General features: G+C 39.1%; 2 protein-coding genes across 6 annotated transcripts in view; both read left to right on the top strand.

Moving 5' to 3' along the window:
- The window catches only part of JKAMP (JNK1/MAPK8 associated membrane protein), a 449,359-nt gene that overhangs the window by 269,188 nt on the left and 166,501 nt on the right, over positions 1-13,670 (top strand). The gene's annotated exons all lie outside the window — the stretch shown is intronic.
- The window catches only part of DAAM1 (dishevelled associated activator of morphogenesis 1), a 231,632-nt gene that overhangs the window by 196,235 nt on the left and 21,727 nt on the right, over positions 1-13,670 (top strand). For all 5 annotated transcript variants that reach the window (XM_069092062.1, XM_069092064.1, XM_069092063.1 and 2 more), the window contains 3 exons: positions 3,022-3,128; positions 4,482-4,570; positions 5,639-5,807. In XM_069092062.1, coding sequence (XP_068948163.1) covers positions 3,022-3,128; positions 4,482-4,570; positions 5,639-5,807 — 365 coding nt within the window. The remainder of the gene's footprint in view (positions 1-3,021; positions 3,129-4,481; positions 4,571-5,638; positions 5,808-13,670) is intronic.

Below are 13,670 nucleotides of genomic sequence, written 5' to 3'. Positions count from 1 at the left end.
AATCCTAATATCTTCCACGAATCTCAGCTTATATAGCACTTCCTATGGAAAGCCTTTCCTGATCCTTCTTCTTGTATCTCTCCTTTCTCAAATTAGGTACATGTTTACACACACACACAGAGACACATATACACGTGTGTGTGTGTGTGTGTTATATTCCCCAATAGAATGTACCAAAGCTCCTTGAGGATAGAATCTATTTTGGATTCTGTCTTTATATCTTTCTAAGCTAGTTATTTATTTATCTAATGCTCTTGCCTTGGTGTAATCTTCATGTAGGACTTTCTATCCCCTGCACATGTTATTCCTTCTTACTTTTGCTTCTGGGAATCCCTGGCTCCTTTCAAGTCTCACCTTAAGTGCTGCTGTCTCCTTCATGAGGCATTTTCTGATCTCTTCCTGTCATTTGTGTCTTCCCACCCCCAAATCATTGTTTGTTTATTCTGTTTGTATCCTTTATATGGATACATAAACAGGCACATGTGTGTGTACTTATGCATATATACACATGTGCAGCCTCATATTTATTTCTATGTTCTGTGGGTAGTGGGGAGAGAAGCAATTTTTCTCAAATTGGCTTTGCTTTAAAGGGAAATGTAGACTAGAGAATCTGAAATCTAATTGTGACCATAGTAGCCAACTCTGTATTGAATACATGAATGAATGAAATAATTGGGGGCTGGGGAGAAGAACAGGTAATCCTAGTGGAAGGCAAACACATAATCAGTGCAGTTTATCTGCTCAAAAGAACTCTAGGCTAGGAGACAGAGATGGTAAAAGACTGCCCTGCTGTTTACTAATTAACTACGTGAACTTAAGCAAAGTGAATGTACCTCCTTGTTGAGCCTCAAAATGCCTCTTCTGTAAAATAAGTGAGTTGGGAAAATTGATTCTAAGATCACGTTAGTTATAAAATTCTGACAGTGAAGCAATTTGTAGTGGAGAGCCATGTCAATCTGTTTCCTGGTAAGAAAAGTAACAATCAGAAGTCAAAGGAAAGAAGGAAGGGAGGAAGGAAGGAAGGAAGGAACGAAGGGAGGGAGGGAAGGAGGGAGGAAATGAGCATTTACTAAGGATCTGCTATGTACCAGACACTGTACTATGTCCTTTTACAAATATCTAATGTAGCTTTTACAACAGCCCTGTGAAGTAGGTGCTGCTATTAGCCCCATTTTATAGTGGAGGACACTAAGGCAGACAGAGGTTAAGTGACTTGCTCAAAATCATGTAGCTAATAAGTGTCTTAAGGTTGACTTTCAGTTTGGGTTTTCCTGAATTCAGATCTGGCGCTATATACACCGTATTACCTAGTTGCCTCACCTAGCTCTAGAGACTCTAGAAAATTCATTTTTAACATCTCCCAAAGTCCTGAACTTATTGAAGTGCTAATTCCTTTGAGTGTATGAAACTTTAAACTTCTTTTATGTGTAGTTGGGATTTTTTTTTTTAGTGTATATTAAATTAAACACAATGGTAACAAAACCAACAATAACATAAGAAAGTTAGCTCAAGGGGACTAAAGTGATTTGCTGAAGTTTTGAAAGACTTTGTTTGGGTTGAATGTGAGAAGCAGACAAATGCTCTTCCAGAAGCATCAGGTATGAAATGTTGGAGAAAGACCAGCAGTTTACTTAACCTTGTACAACAAGACAGGAAAAAGGATAGTGAATCTGCCCATGGGACTTGTAGTATGAAACCAGCAATGCCACTCTGACATGAAAGTGGTGGCAAAAGATCTCAATGTATTCTTCCTTTTAAAGGATGTTATTGTTTTCTTTATTTGGGAAAGAGAACATTTCCATGAGGATCACCCATTGAATGATGATAGGAGCTTCTTCCTATTGTAGCATTTCATGCTCTCTTCAAAATGACTCCAAATTACCTTTCAGCCTTAGTTTATACTGTCATCCCCTTACCTTATCCTATACTCGCTGACCCCAATGTATTTTCACAGTCCTTTCTTCATATTTAGAAAGTATCTGCTTATTGAATTCTTTCTTTTCCTTAAAGGCCTAACTCCATGAAGTTTTTCTTTGAGCATCCCTCTTCCCAAACTGAAAATGATCTTTCCCACACAGGTTTTCTTAAAGTGCTTTGTTGTTTACCTTATTCTATATTTCCTTTTTTCCATATTTATTTTTATAAATGCTGTATCTCCTTGATATGGAATATATAAGTTTCTTGAGGGATGGGGTTGTGTTTTTCACCTTTATTTTTCCAAAGTCCAACACATTATCTCATCATGTAGTGGGCACTAGGTCTATAATGAGAGATTTCCAAAGCAAGAAGTTATACAAATGTCCAGAGAATCTGTTCTCTTTCCTAATGTTGTCTGTTCATTGTGTGAATATATAAAGTTATGGATAATCATTTAGAAATTCTTTTCGAGGCAAATGGCCCCAGAGATATACCCATTTCTACTTGAAATATCTTAAAAAGTTTATTCAGAATTATAGAGTCAGAGTTGGATGGCTGGGGATACTGCTATGAATGAGGACCGACCCTCCCCTTTCAACATTTATTGTAAATTGTGACAAGTAATCAAATACGTTTTATTGTTGTCTGGCCTAACAAGAGAACAAGACCTAGTCTCTGTCCTCTAGAAACTTACAGTCCAGTTGGGAAGAAAGTACTTGAATGGTTCAGTGGATAGAAAAGTGTTGGAGTCAGAAAGACCTGAGTTCATATCCTACTAAAGAAACTTATTAGTTGCATAATCCTGGCTAAGTTCATACACCTCTCTTGGCCTCAGTTTCTTCATCTGTAAAATGGAGATGATGATAATACCAACCTCACACAGTTGTTTTAAGCCAGATAAGATATATAAAGTGCTTTACAGACTTTAACGCACTGTATAAATGTTGGCTATTATTGTTATTGTAAACAATTAGAGGGTAAGATGGTAAATTGTCAAGTGTATCAAATCACAAGGATATCAGAAAATCAAGGAAGTAAGAGACAGAACAATGCAAAGTAGGGGAGAAATTTTCACAAACGTGTCTTTTGATGTATTTCTCTTAGCTCCTGAAATTTGTTCCTGAAAAAAGTGATATTGACCTACTGGAGGAACACAAACATGAGCTGGACCGGATGGCCAAAGCTGATAGGTTCCTTTTTGAGATGAGCCGGTACGTTGGAGCGTCCTTTACTTACAATTAGTTCAATTGTCCCTTATCTCCCTTAGTGTGATACTGTCACTAAGGAATAATTGCTTTTAGTGTGGTGATATATTAATGGAGTCAGACCTAGATCATCTTACGAGTTCAAATTAGAGTAAAACTATTCATGTTATTAGAACCAGCTCAACTGTGTAAGTGGGAAATTACCATTTGACACCTCTCAGTGCTCTAAACTCCTCCTCTTTTAGAATTGTTTGGAATTGATTTTATTTTCTTTAAAATATACAAATAATTCTCTTGCCTAGCATGATAGTGATGAATCTTAAAACTTCTGCCCCATGTTAGTCAGTACTACTTTTCTCCCTTACTGTTACTGATTTTTTCTATTTTAAATAGTGTTCCCCTCTCTACCCTTCTCACATATGTGGGATCACATTTAGCAGTGTTGATGCCCTGGAAGTTTTTTCCCAGGCCATGCAGGGGTGGGCCATAGGCTCAGGTTCATGTTCACCATCGCTCATAGGTATTCAGGAGGCTGTTGCAACCTGAGAAACAGATTGTTTCAGAATATATCTGTCCAGACCTACCCAAGAGGATCATGGATTCCTAAATATTTGGATTCTATTATAAATAAGCTCTTATTATATTAAGCATAATCCAGAAATGAACCCAATTCTTACTCTTGCTCGTTCAAGTTCTTTACTGCATTTAAAGTCATTAATATAGACAATAAAAGTTTTCTCATTGATAAAATGCAAATTGTTATCTGGAGTGACTTTCCAAGGTGTCTTCTAAATACAGATTGATTCATCAACTATTTGTTTACAGTAGGGGTAGAGAGAGAAGTCCTGTGTATTTGAGGAGCGGGCTGAGCTAATGGGGTTCTAAGGGTGAAGGACCAGGTGTAATGAGGGCATACTGAAGACACTAAGAAATAACTGTGTGGCATTGAATTGTAATTGTAATTGATTGTAATTCACAGGTTACTAAATTTTCTCATCTTACTGCAAAAGTGCATTATTATTTTTTATTCCCTCTATGTGTAAAAGAAATGGCCAAAACTTTCTAACTTCTGAATGTGTGACAATGATTTTGTTTGACAATGTTGACAACGTACCTTCTTCTGAAGACTATTTGCTACCCTCCATAGGTTGGGTCAGAGGGATTTGCATACCATTTTCCCCGAACTTAAGTCATAGTGGGGAAAATATCCTCTCAAAGCAAACTTGACAGATTGCCTATGACACCTGTGTCTGAGAGCCATTCTGGATATCTGGAGACAACCTCTCCCTGGTCTCTCCCTGTCCTCATCCAGACACTGCTATCAAATGCATGTTAATTAGCCTGTGTTTGCTCTTACAGAATAAACCATTATCAGCAAAGGTTACAATCCTTATACTTCAAAAAGAAGTTTGCAGAGCGTGTGGCTGAAGTTAAACCCAAAGTTGAAGGTAAATAAATGGGCCTGGCCTAAAGACTAACAATGGTGATTTTCAATTTCCTAGCAGAGTCAGGTATTTTGTCACTTTTTAAGACTGCAAATAGTGAATATGAGCTCCTTATTGATTTATAGTGATAGTGATAGAAACACTGGTGACTCTGCCATGGACAGACTTGTTTGCAAGGACAGGAGAACCCTTTTATGATGGTGCTAGGAGAAACGACTAACACCCATCTCATGGACCAACAGTATGTTAGCCTCTTCCTCTGTTTACTTTTGTTGTGAGTTTGAGAGAAAGGGATAGGTGCATGGTTTGATCCACCATATGTCTGAGAGAAGGGCAGTACTGTGGTCTCAATAATGCTATTGGGAAAAGAAGATCCATGCATAGTTTTTAAATATCTAAAATGTGTAAGACACCTGCCTATTGAGTAATTATGAAAGGGAGACCCAACATTGAGAATCCCCTGGAGAATCTCAGTCCTAACACTTGCTAGCAACATCGTGTGAGACAAACCCGCCAGTTTCATCATTGGGATGGGGATAATGTTATCTGGTTCAGAAGGATGGGAAAATATTTATTAATAAATTTTAAAATAAAGGACACCATCTCTGTAAGTGATATTCTCCAATTTATTCTATGTTTAGGGTAGAAGGTCAAGGTCAAATTTTGTAGCATTTCTAATGTTGATATTAACAGCACTGGCAGGTGTTCTCAGTCATCCCCTTTCCCATGTTCCCTTCACATTTTGCCTCTGGCTTTTAAAATTTCCAAAAATATTCACTAATAGTCTGGAGTGGTTTGCCATTTCCTTCTCCAGCTCATTTTACAGATAAGGAAACAGAGGTAAACAAGACTAAGTGACTTGCCCAAGGTCACACAGCTAGTTAAATATCTGATGCTGGATTTGAACTCAGGAAGATGAGTCTTCCTTCTTCCAAATCCAGCACTCTATCTACTTCACTACCTAGATACTCTACAAATAGCATAATAGTCCAGATTTTTAAAAAAATCTTTTTTTATGCAGATGAAGTACAGAAGACACTGAAACTACATAGTTTGTATTTTGTTTTTAAGCAATTCGAATTGGTTCAGAGGAGGTGCTGAAAAGCCCTGCATTGCGGCAATTGTTAGAAGTAGTCCTGGCTTTTGGAAATTACATGAATAAGGGCCAGAGGGGCAACGCATATGGATTCAAGCTCTCCAGCCTCAACAAGATCGCCGATACAAAATCTAGCATCGACAAGTAAGTACTTACTAATATTTGGTTTAAGGTTTGACTTTTTATATTCTCTTCTTTCACCCATATCCTCCATGATTCTAGATTCTTCCAGTTTTCCATTTATCACTGAAATTTTTTTCTGTCTCTTCCTCTGTTCCTCTTCTTTTCAATCTTTAACCCTAATTGTTATTTCCCAAAGCTTACTGCTTTCTCTAAACTTTGACCTGAAGACACTTATCCATTTGTGTGGTTTTAATTGCCGCTTACATGCAGGTGACTCCCAAATCTCAATCTATAGCCATAACTTCTCTCATCTTATATTTACCCATGTCATGTAAGATGGCTCTGCATAGAAAATCTTAAAGTCTATATGACAGAAACTGAGCTTAGTGTGTTCCCTTTACTCCTACCTCCCAACAATTCCCAATTCTTGATTTCACATGTGTTCTTCAAAGGCACTACCATTTTTTTATCCTTTCAAGAAGCAAAGCCCTTGACTCTTTCCTTTGTTCTATCTCTCCCCACCTTTTACACCCAGTTCATCACCAAGTTAAGCATATTGCTTCTTTAGTCTCTCAAGTCAACTCCTTGTTTGTGGTTACAGCATTGATATAACTTCTCTTGACATCGTGTACAGGTTACTTCAATAGAATCTTTGCCTTCTGGCACTTAGTTTGCCAATCTTTATTCCTGTGCTGAATATTCTTTTCCTGTAATACTATTTTCACCATTTTACTTTTTTTGCCTTTTTTTTTTTTGCTTTTTTGGAGGGGGGAAGGCAGGGCAATTGGGGTTAAGTGACTTGCCCAAGGTCACACAGGTAGTAAATGTTAAGTGTCTGAGGCTGCATTTGAACTCAGGTCCTCTTGACTCCAGGGCCAGTGCTATTCACTGTGCCACCTCGCTGCCCCATCATTTTGCTTTATTGCCCTTCAGGATTGTCCGTTACTCTCTTTGTCTAATGTCTCCAAACTAAATTCTACCTAATGTTTCAGGCCTAAAACTAAATCATGCACTCTCTTCCTGTCTCAACCACATATTCACCATTACTTCAAAAATCTGTTTGCTTGCTGACTTCCTCCACTCCCACAGACACATCACTTGTTCATCCCTCCCTGAGTTTTCCCCAATCTGGAATATCATTCATCATTCCTTCTCTGCTTTCAAACCCTGACTCAAAACCCATTTCCCTCAGGAAAGATTCTTTTTCATTTGTCCATGCTCTTGGCATCCTCTTAACCCTTATGAACAATGCCTATACTATATTACTTTAAATTCATTATCGTGTATAGAAGTTGCCTTTTTTTTTCCTTTTAATGTGTGTGTTATGTAACTTCACCTGGATTTGTAAGATGCTTTAGGACTAGGTCTATGTCTTCATTTTTATTCCTCTGCCACAATTCCAATGATATTGAGCACTCATTTGAAAGCCTAACAAATTTTGGTTTAGGAGTATTGTCTGAATGCACAAACCTCAATTTTGGTGGTGTCTTCCTGTGAGAGAAGAGCTCATTCCAAGAACTTTTCAACACTGCAATCATTAGAAAACAGGTCACCCGTCCACCAATCTCTATTACGAAGAATACTCCAAATCCCAGAGTTTAGCAGTATTAAAGTTTAGAGAAAGCGATAAGCTTTGGGAAATAACAATTAGGGTTAAAGGTTGAAAAGAAGAGGAACAGAGGAAGAGACAGAAAAAAATGTCAGTGATAAATGAAAAACTGGAAGAATCTAGGATCATGGAGGGATATAGGTGAGAGAAGAGAATATAAATGGTGTACCCATTTTTCCCTCCCCCTCATAAAGTTAGTAACTGCCCTGAAACCAGGTTTAGAAAGCTTCATGTCCTCCAAGTCAGATTATGACATAGTAAGGAGGCAGGGTAGCATTCCTAAGGCCCCTTACCCCTCCTGCCCCAACACCTCCTTGGGGAATACCTCTACTACCACTTATCCTTTCCTTTCACAGGAGAGGAGGCTTCCCACTTGACATGGGGCCGATGCTGCTGAAATGCAATTAAAGCAATTAATTTTCTAGTGCTGGTATTTATTTGACTACCATGCAGAAGGGCTATCTTTCTATTCACATGGAAGATTTAGTTACTAAGAACCTTAGTAACCATCTCTCATCAGAATATTTGGCAATTTCATTGATATCAATTAATGAGTTTCTCTGTTGTGCAATAGATGTTAATAATGATGATAATAGAACTGGGACGTTTGACTAGTCTTTTAACCCACATTTGATGGAATCCTATTGCTTATATCTGTTCATAAAAGGCAGCAGCTGGTTATTGTTCTTTTGAAGCCAAGTATATATTATATGACATAAACATTCTTTAAAAATATAGTTAACTGGGGCAGCTATGTGACACAATGAGTAGAGCACCGGCCCCGGAGTCGGGAAGACCTTAGATCAGTTCCAGCCTCAGGCACTTAACACCCTGTGTAACCTTGGGCAACTTACTTAACCCCAATTGCTAAATATATATATATATAGTTAACTATTTTCTCCTGTCACATGAAGTCCCTAATCTTTCCCATTTGGAGTTGAAAGTCCATTATGATTCTCTGTTTAATTTTTCTGCCATCTGATAGGGGAAGTTTGTTTTTAGTATCTTGAGAAGTTTATTCTAGTATTGAACATGAAACTGGGGTACTGCTAAACCCTAGGGTTTGAAGCATTCTTCGTAATAGAGATTGGTGGACAGGTGACCTGTTTTCTAATGATTGCAGTGTTGAAAAGTTCTTGGAATGATGAGCTCTTCTCTCACAGGAAGACAGCATAATTTCATAGAGAGAGAAAGCCAAGAGTCTAGGCTTCTGGTTGGTTCCTGATGTACCTGTGATGCCTGAAAAAGCTGTCACTTAGAAACTTCTTTTTTAGAATTTTCTCTGAGTGATTTTTGTCCTCTATTATCTGTTTTCATTCACTGAAAATAAAGAGGTTCATCTCTCAGGGCAATGTTTGGGGGAGTCTAAAAGAGAGTGTTTTGTAGCTATGAGAATGAAACATTTAATCTTCTGAGCAAGGGACAGCTAATAAACTCATGTATCAACATAATGCAGAAAAACCTGGAAGAAGGTATCCAGCACGTAGGTGGACCACATTCTCCCTGCTGTTCACATTTGGAAGGTGTGGTTTGTTGAAGGACATGTTTCCTTCACTTGAAACTTTTACTGACTTGTTATGTCACAAGAGTGTTTCATATTTACGTGGTCTTCCATGAGTTGGTTTGCACCCGTTATTTCATTTGAAACTCGAAGTAACGCTGAGAAATAAACAGGACAAGAAGTGTTATCTTTATTTTACAGATGAAACTGAAACACATCCAGTCATATCACTAGCAGGTAGAATTTAAACTAGAACCCAAGTTAGGTTCTTCCTAAATCACTCTTATATAGTAGCTTCTGCTACATGCTGCCTTTCCTTAGTCTAATGCTCATTCATTCATTCCATAAATATGTAATAAGTGCCTACTACTTATAAGGCAGGAACCCAAGGTGTGAAAAGTAGGAGTGGGAATTGGTGGTAGGAGATATAGAGGAAAATTAGGTCCTTTCTTCAACAAATCAGCAGCCTGATAGAGGTAATTAATACATATGAGCAAGTGATTATAATTTACAATACAATATGCACATAAGAGAGATGAATGTGGTCCTATGGGATGTCAAGAGTGAGACTATGGCAAGATTTATGTAGTATGTGCCTAAAATATTATATGTTTTAACAAATCTTACTGTTTTGCTCTTTTTGTGGCCTGAAGTTTGCACTGTAGGACTCTTTATAAATGATAGGTTGTTCAGTACTGTGTTGTACAAAATGAAGCTTGGAAAAGAATCAAGTTACTGTACTTAACTAAAGCATAGTCTTGTTTGGTTCATTGTATATTCATAGCTTTTCAGTATTCACTTTTCTTCTGTTACCAGTCTTCAAGAATCAGTGTTTAGATGGATGAGCCTATATTTGAACAGAAATTGAATAAGCAGACTACATCTTATATAATCAAGGTTTATAGACATACACCCCTGTCACCACCAAAAATTGTGATTAAAATATTTAAAGTAATTATTTGCTTCATTCCTTATGATGTTAACAAATGTGTTTGGGCTTTGAAATAAGAAAAAAATTCAAATTAAATCCAAAGTGCTTTGCTAGGTGCCAAGTGCTTCATACATATTAATTATCGTATGCTGATCAGTTTTACTCTTGATTATTGGAACCCCCCAAAAAAATATGGAAAGGAGGGCAGCCAGGTAGCACAGCGAGCAAGAGCACAGGCCCTAGTGTCGGGATGACCTGGGGATCGAATCCGGGCTCAGACAGTTAGCACCACACTCAAAAATAACTGGCCGTGTAACCTTGAGCAAATTACTTAACCCCAATTGCTTTAAAAAAAAATATGGAAAGGAGAAAGACTGGGATAGTCAAAATTACATGAGCAGTCAATCAGCACTTAATCAGACTCTGGCTCCTAGCATAAAACAGAATACTTTCCATCTGAACTGATTATAATTGGGGAGAGAGAGGCAGACCTAGATATTATTAAAATTATCATTGACATTTCTTTAGCATTTGAAAATTGATGGAGCATGTTATATCTCATTTGGACCTTAAAACACTGTGAGACATATGTATGCTGTGGATAATATCCCCATTATGCAGATAAAGAAACTGAGGCTTGTAGATATTGAGATTTTTCCTATGGTCACCCAGCTACTAGATATCAGAGCAGGGTTCGAAACCAGGTCTTTTCAACTTTCAGTCCAGCACTATTCACTCTATCACAATGGAAACATTATTTGACAATTATAGTGAAACCTTACTGATTCAGATGTATCTGGATCAAACAGAAGCATTACTTTTTTTTCTTTTTAAAGTAAATTTTTATTGATAGTTTCTTTTTTTCCATGATCAGATTTCTCCCAGAATTTTTCCCCCATCCTCTACAAAAGAGCCATTCAATATATATAAAAAAAAAATTTACTACAGAGGAAAATATGGGAAGGGGGAAAAATCAGCCAAAAATCATCAACACGTTGAAAAAATCAGCAGAAATAGTTAATGTATCACACCAATTGCCCTCCCACCTCTGTAAAGGAGTTAGGGTGGGAAGGTCTTACATTTCTTTGGGTGCATGCTTGTTCTTACAAAATTGGCAATGGAGTCCTGAAAAATTCCTTTTCTAAGGAAGAAGACTTGAGTGATGATAGCAGCAGATAAGAGAAGCTGCTTCAGATTTCTCCAGACTTGATAGAAAGGCTAATCTGGAGACAGGCATTCTTGTACAAAGTCTGGGGATACATGCATGGATTTCATGGTGTTGGTGTGGAACCCCTAGAGGGTACCAAAATGAGTTACCATAGCATCCAGATAATGATGAGCAACAGGAGAGCCAAGTTAACTTGGAGAAAAAGTGTGTAGAAGGAGCAATGTCTAGGGTGGGGTTACAGGAGTGATAGGGTTCAATTTACCATCACAGAGGAGTTCAGTGCTTGGTTTTCTTTATATACCAATGTCAGAGCCCACAAGTCTTTTGTTTCTGACTGAAGGGTATCCATTGACATGAACTAGGTTTGGGCTCTTCACGTATAAGCCCTTAAAGTGATGTGTCTGGTCCTGGGGTAATGATTGCTATTGCAACACTATCACCTGCAAAGAGAAGGGTTGATGTCAAAATAACTTTGATTGACCCAAAAGGTAATATGGGCCCAGGCAGTTCCTGCTTACTCCAGAGCTGTTATGGCTGTTGGACTTAAATTTCTTGACCTATCAGGGGTCTCAGATAATGACTTCCCCTTCATCAAATAGCCAGATTCTTACTCCACTTTCACTCTTTGATGTTCAGTCACTGAGAAGAGGATCACTTTTTTTTCTTCAGTTTTTTGTGCATTAGCTTAAACATAACTTATAGGTAAGAAAGAAGGGGCAACCACTGTACACCCTTTTTTCTTGGAGCTGAACTGTGAAACAGAAGGAATTGTGGATGGGGCATCTGAGGAAAGAGTGCAGTCAATTGGTCTCAAAATTTTAATAAGGTAGAAAATATCTTTGTGATATGCTTTGGGCCACCTGATAGCCAGCATCAGGTGTGAGCAGAGACATGAGATAAACTAAGGCCAGGTAGGCAGTTCAGGATAGAACTCTGAACTCTGTTTATTGACACATTGAGCAAGGTTTTTATAGAGCAATGAGACAAAGAAGGTAACTATCAGTCACAGTGTTTTACATTATTGTTTTTAGTTCCATGATGTCAGGCAAATCTTGAAGGCTATCATGTCCGTCCTTTATCTAGTGTTCCCGTTTCACACTGGATGGGCTGTATACTCCCTTGTGCTTAGTTCCCTTTGTGTCACCACTATCAGGGTGAGTGAGAATTCCAGGGTGCTCTGTTCCCTGCATGTCATGGAGAGTGGTGAGCCAGGATCAGGTTGGCCTGGGAGCCACTGCAAGGAGCTGGCTGCTTCTACCTGCCTAACTGGCTCTCAACATCTCCCCCTTTCTTTGCAAGTAACTTAATGCCATGAATTTCAGCAACAAGGATGCTAAAGTTTCTGGATACAAGATGCAGCATACGTAGGAAGTAAGCGCAAAGGATTAACAATATAATAAGCAGGAGTCAAGATGGAGGAGTAGAAGCAGGACGTCCGCGTGGCTCCAGCTTCCACTTTCCCCAATCAATGTGAAAAGGGGACTCTGAACAAACTGTGGAGCTGCAGAACCCACAAAATGACACAGAGAAGCTAACCTCTCGCTGAGGACAGCCCGGCAGGCCGGCAGGAATCAGCCAGCACAGAGCTCTGGGAGCTGAGCCCAGCCCCACGCCAAGGCTTTAGCCCTAGGGCGAGCCTGACCAGCTGCCGGGAGGAGGGGCCCCAGATCAGCAACAGCTGTGGCAATCCAGAATCATCAACACATACATGCTAAAGACAAAGTGAGAGGGCAGTGGGGTGTGGACTTTGGGACACAGTAGTTGGGAGTGCATTGGCTTTTGTCCCTGGGGCGAGAAGCTGCTGAGGGCTGTGGCACAGCTGCAGCCACGTGGCAGCTTCAGCTCCTGGCCTGCAGAGTGTAGGGGGACCAAGGGACTAGTCTGAGGAGTAATCGCTCTTGCTTTAACCTGCTTGGATCTGGATTGCAGTCTAGGGTGGAGGTTCTGGGGTGTGTGTCCAGCTTGTGGAGGCCTCAGAGCACTCAACTAATACCTCTGTCAGCTGAGAAAACCCCAGCGTTTGGGATGAAAGCTCCCCTGTATGGTGGCAGAGTCCTACTGTGGCAAAAAGCCCAGGGGTCAAGTGACTGAGGGGCGACATGACCAGGCAAAGGAAACAAAGCAAACAGAAGATACCAATGTTAGACTCCTATTTGGGGGACAAAAAGGAGCAAAGCATGGAACAGGAGGAAGACAGTGAAGTCAGAACTCCTGCACCAAAAGCTTCAAAGGAAAATACTAGCTGGTTACAGGCCATAGAGGACCTTAAGAAGCAGATAAGAGAAGTAGAGGAAAAATTGGGAAGAGAAATGAGAACGCTACAAGAAAAATTATGAAATGAGAGTCAACAGCCTGACTGAGGAAAATCATACCTTAAAAAATAGACTAACTCAAATGGCAAAATATGATCACAAAGCCAATGAGGAGAAGAATGCCTTAAAAAGCTGAATTTGCCAGATGGAAAAAGAATCTCAAAAGCTCACTGAGGATAATCATTGCTTCAGAATTAGATTGGAGGAAATGGAAGCTAATGACTTTATGAGAAATCAAGATCCTGTTAAACAGATCCAAACAAATGGAAGACTAGAAGGCAATGTGAAATATCTCATGGGAAAAACCACTGACCTGGAAAATAGATCCAGGAGAGATAATTTAAAAATTATTGGACTACCTGA

This window comes from Petaurus breviceps, unplaced genomic scaffold (assembly GCF_028583685.1).
Source record: "Petaurus breviceps papuanus isolate PSGF00001 unplaced genomic scaffold, PetGlider_PUasm1.0 189, whole genome shotgun sequence".
Taxonomy (NCBI): Eukaryota; Metazoa; Chordata; class Mammalia; order Diprotodontia; family Petauridae; genus Petaurus; species Petaurus breviceps.
The sequence above is the reverse complement of the archived record's forward strand: the minus strand, read 5'-3'. Positions and strand labels throughout refer to the sequence as shown.